General features: G+C 58.7%; 2 protein-coding genes across 2 annotated transcripts in view; both read right to left on the minus strand.

The window, feature by feature from the left end:
- TraAM80_05508 (putative protein kinase) overlaps positions 1-3306 on the minus strand; it is a gene marked incomplete at both ends in the record, with an annotated part of 3582 nt that extends 276 nt beyond the window's left edge. The window contains one exon of the mRNA XM_029382385.1: positions 1-3306. This exon is cut by the window's left edge and continues 276 nt beyond it. Coding sequence (XP_029237991.1) covers positions 1-3306 — 3306 coding nt within the window.
- Positions 3307-3879: 573 nt separating this feature from the next.
- TraAM80_05509 (protein kinase) lies at positions 3880-4364 on the minus strand (the record flags this gene model as incomplete). The annotated part of the gene is made up of 1 exon (XM_029382386.1): positions 3880-4364. A coding segment is annotated over one exon (485 nt), but the record flags the coding sequence as incomplete, so codon positions are not given.

The following is a 4364-nucleotide window of genomic DNA, read 5'->3' on the forward strand; positions in this document are numbered from 1 at the left end:
CGCATCCGTCAGCGGACATATCTTTAGCACCGCGAGCGTCCCGGTGGCGGAGATGCCCATGTACACAGGAGTGGCATCCGTGGCAGCGTCCTCAATCGGATTCAAGGCGCGCCTCCAGACGCCCCCCAGGTGGTCCGTGAATTGACGTGGCAGGCACCCGGCAGCCACCTCCAAACTGACTGTGCCACTTCCTGGCGCAGTCAGCGCCGCGTCACCACGGAAAGAGCCTGTCAAACTGGCCATCCTCCCGCTGATGGTGTCCTTGCCGGTAGCAGTCGAGAAAGCGTCGCTGGGAAACACGTCGTCACGCTCGCTATTTGCCGGGCGTGGTCGCCGCACAAACGGTGTCGCGTCGCCCCGCGCCACATGCGCAACGCACTCGGTCCTGAGACGCTCGACCTGCGACGACCTGCACGGCAGCGGCTCCCCCGCAAGTTTGGACTGCTCCACGGCTCCCGCCTTCTCCCACCACTGCATCGCCAAACCGTACTCGCCGCGCTCCATCATGTCGTACGCCTTACTGTAGCAGTGATCGTAGTCCTGCCACGCCGCTGTGCCCGCAACGCCGTCAAGCACCTCGTGCAGCTTCACGCACGTCGCGGCCGTGTCGTCGAGGTACACCGTCTCGAAGGGCAAGAGCCGGAAGCGCCCACGCACAAGCAGCGCGGTCTCCCCCGTGACGGCGGCCACAACACCCGCATACGGCAGGAACACGCCGACCCGGTGGTGGAGGTGACGGCAGAGCAGCACAAAGTGGCTGCGACCGCCCCCACTAACGATGCCGCTGAGAAACACACCGGACTCCACCACCACGCGGTACAGGCCAGAGAGTTCTGCACACGCCATCAGCTCCCTGCGCAGTCGCCGAGCAAACTCCACTGCGTCCGAGGCCTCAGCCAAAAAATCCTTTTCCCTCGACTGCACGCCAAAGCTAATCACACAGTAGTCGGGACGCTGCACCTCAAAGCATCCACCGCACTCCGTGGCAATCCCCACCACCGCCCGCATTATCAGCTCCACAACAGCGTTCGTGGGGTTGCGGACAACGCGGGAAGTGTAGTACACGTAGGCGACGCTGCACGCCACGCGACCCATTGCGCCATTTGCCGACTCACCCACGATGCCGCCATCACACTCAGACTCACTTCGCAACGCACCGCTGGGGCCGGCGACCGCAAACTTGGCATTGAAACGGTCCGGCATGTAAGACCGGACCTCATCGAGACGGCAACGCAGCGTGTTGCACACATCCTCCAGCTCCTGCACCTCGCGGAGCACAGCGCGGCGACGACTCCTAGCGCCCATCGGCGCGCCACCCAGCTCAAGCTTCAGCCCCGCCCGCGTGGCGCGGAGCGGGTGCAGCAGGCAGCACTCCACAAACGCAATGCAGGCCGCCGTCACCAGCAGGAGAACAACAACACCCGCCGCGATTGCAATGTTTCTGTGCACAAACACAGGCCCCAAGTAGTAGCTGCGAGTAGTGACCACCACAAGAAGAAACTCCACACCACTGTCAGTGAGAATGTTCTTCGCAGTGACGCATCCGTCGAAGCCGCCGTACGGAAAGAAGGCACTCTGCTCACGACCACTGGCAATGACTGCGTGAAGATCCACATGCTTGAGTGCCTCCCGCATTATCAGATCCCCCACGTCGTCAACATTCATAAATCTCACCGGGCTACCTGTTACCACTGCCCACCATGGGTTTGTGACGTTGGAAAGCGGTTGACCCCAACTGTTTGCAAGAACCAGAAGCTGCTTCGCCGTGACATTGGGGTCCACCAGCATCACACGTATGCCACTTTCAGCCGCGGCGTACCACTGAATGCTTGTGAGGTTATCCGTGAACATCGTTGCATACATGTAGCCAACACCTATGGTGTTGTCGTTATACGCCTCAAAGAATGGGTATACAAACGCAACGTACGTCGGCGGGTGGCGCGGCTTCACCCAGTACTTCTCTGGAAGCATTTCCTCACCTTTTTGCACCGCATCGATCCATATCTTAATCACAGTCCAGAAGCGCTGACTCACGGTGAACACATCGATGCTAATAGGGACCGTGAATTTTCCCAGGGGCTCCGGCGGGATGCTGTACTCCAGTGTCACGGGGTCAATGTAGTAGAAGCCGTCAATAGCACCATTCTGGCTCACGGTGCCAACAAATCTGTCGGAGTGTGAGCGAGAATTAATACATACGGCGGCCTGCTGCCTCGTCAATGAAACAGCGCCCAGAGAAGCGACTGTCTTAGCTGGATCCATGTCGCGAAGCACGGCACACAGGCGCGACATCATGCCATTTTCCAGAGGCATCAGAATGTCGGTCCGAGGGTTGGGAAAGGTATTTCCAGAAAAGTACATGCTTCCTGTCGCCAGCGCCATGCGTGCCATCTTGGAGATCGTCAGGCGACCAACGGACTCCTCCATGTTGGCGACCACCACCTCGTGCAGTGACGAGAAGGCACTTTGTGAGCTGCTTCTCGACGTTGAAAACGCCAGCGCCATCGTAATGGCGGCAATTAGCACCAACATCACCACGAGGGGGCACAGCGCCCAGCAGCGAAGCGAGAAAGTGAATGTGCTACGCCATGAGGAGAGCTGTGGTACCTGACGAGGTGGGGAATCTGTGGCAAAAAGGGAACCACAAGCACGTGACACTGGGGCCACACAGCTCCCAGACATTCTATGTGGCTTGGCGTTCCGGCTGGTGTTCTCGGGCTCAGCTAACACCTCTGTCTCATTCGCAACAACATTGTCGGATGAACTCCACTCATCACAAACGACTGCAGACGCGCTCCCACGCGGGAGACTGTCGTTAGGACCCTCACCGTCTGTGTTAGCGTCGTCTGAGGGACCAGCCACATTTTCTGCCCCAAGGCAAGAGGAATCACTGTCGTGAGCAAGGGCTCTGAAAGGAGCACCCCATCGTGTGGTCGTACACGGTCGTTTGTGCGTTGCCCTTCCCTCTGCCCTCTGTAGCCCAGGGACGTTGCCGCCTGCAGACACTCGGCCTGTACCAGCCAGTGTCAAGGACCCCTTACCTGCCTGGGACTCGCAGGACGGGAACACATCGGCACCGCTTCCCCCAGAGTCACTGTCCCTATGCGGGTTTCGCAGTGCCTCGGAAGCATTCAACGTTTCTGCCACGCCGGACGACTGCTGCTTGTGAGATGAATCTGCAGTTTCCCTCCCTCTCCCCTCCTGGCTTTGCTTTACGTGCCCATCAGGCTCTGGTGCCTGCCAGCCCCTATGACCAAGCAGAGAGGCAGGGTTGCTCGGCAAGCCGTCGCCCTCAGTGAGAGACATCACAGTGCGCGGAATGTTGGTACCGCTGATGCCTAAGTGGTGTGGCTGCTCTACGATGGGTTGTGGCGCAACAAGTAGAGAGATAAAGAAAAAGTAAGACTGCTAAGGACAGCAGCACACAGTCAGTACAATCCGCGGACATAGTTCCTGACGATTGGGGAGGCCGGCAACGCGGACTGCACACGCCCTCGGCGTCCCATCAGTAGCGTCGTTACTGACGCAGCAAGGTGATCGTCACGTACAGGTGCACACAGTGAGGGGAATAGAGAGGGGTGGTGTGTGGCCCTGCAAGCCGCCAAGGGAAAATAAAATGATGGCGGTTAGTAGCAAGCATCCGTGTATAGCGTAAAGATAGGATTTAAAAAAAGAAGAATATTGCGGCACCCACAATGCCACCGCGCTCAAAAACTGCAATTCATCAAAAGACAGGGTTACTAAATAAAGACATAGAAACCCCAACAAACCAGAGGGAGCAGCACTGGCTACACAAAACTACATAAAAGATGACAAAAAACGACACAGGTTCATTGCTAAACCATTCCACTCTTCCCTAACGTACACTGCACGTCACATTTACATGTTACATGAAAACACAATCTCAGAAGCACCAGAGCGTTCCTCTGGAGTGAAGCGGAGACACGCCTCTAGCACAGCTCGCAGCGTGTCTTCGACGTCTGCGGGGGGCGGCACCGGCTCCACCAGCCCATCGCGCAACGCCTCGCGGAACACCGCACTGTCTGCAAGCAGCGAGTCAAGTTCCTTCCGAGAGCGATCCGGCGTCGCAGTCGCACTCCACTGCCAGGGGTGGGAGTCTGCCAGCATTGCGAGCAGCAGCAGCCCCAGCGCGTACATGTCGCTCGCTGCCGTCTTCGCACCACCGGCGGCCACCTCGGGGCTCATATAGTACGACTCGTGATGCATCACCAGCGGCGCGGCACCTAACAGCATCCCCTTCAGTCGGCACCGCCCCTCCACGCCAACCATCACGTTCTCGGGACACAGCCGTCCATGGACCAGCCCGAGCCCATGAAGGTGCGCCAATCCCCGCAGCATCGACG

The sequence above is a fragment of the Trypanosoma rangeli genome (assembly GCF_003719475.1).
Source record: "Trypanosoma rangeli strain AM80 chromosome Unknown Tra_15.4_contig_00180, whole genome shotgun sequence".
Classification (NCBI taxonomy): domain Eukaryota; phylum Euglenozoa; class Kinetoplastea; order Trypanosomatida; family Trypanosomatidae; genus Trypanosoma; species Trypanosoma rangeli.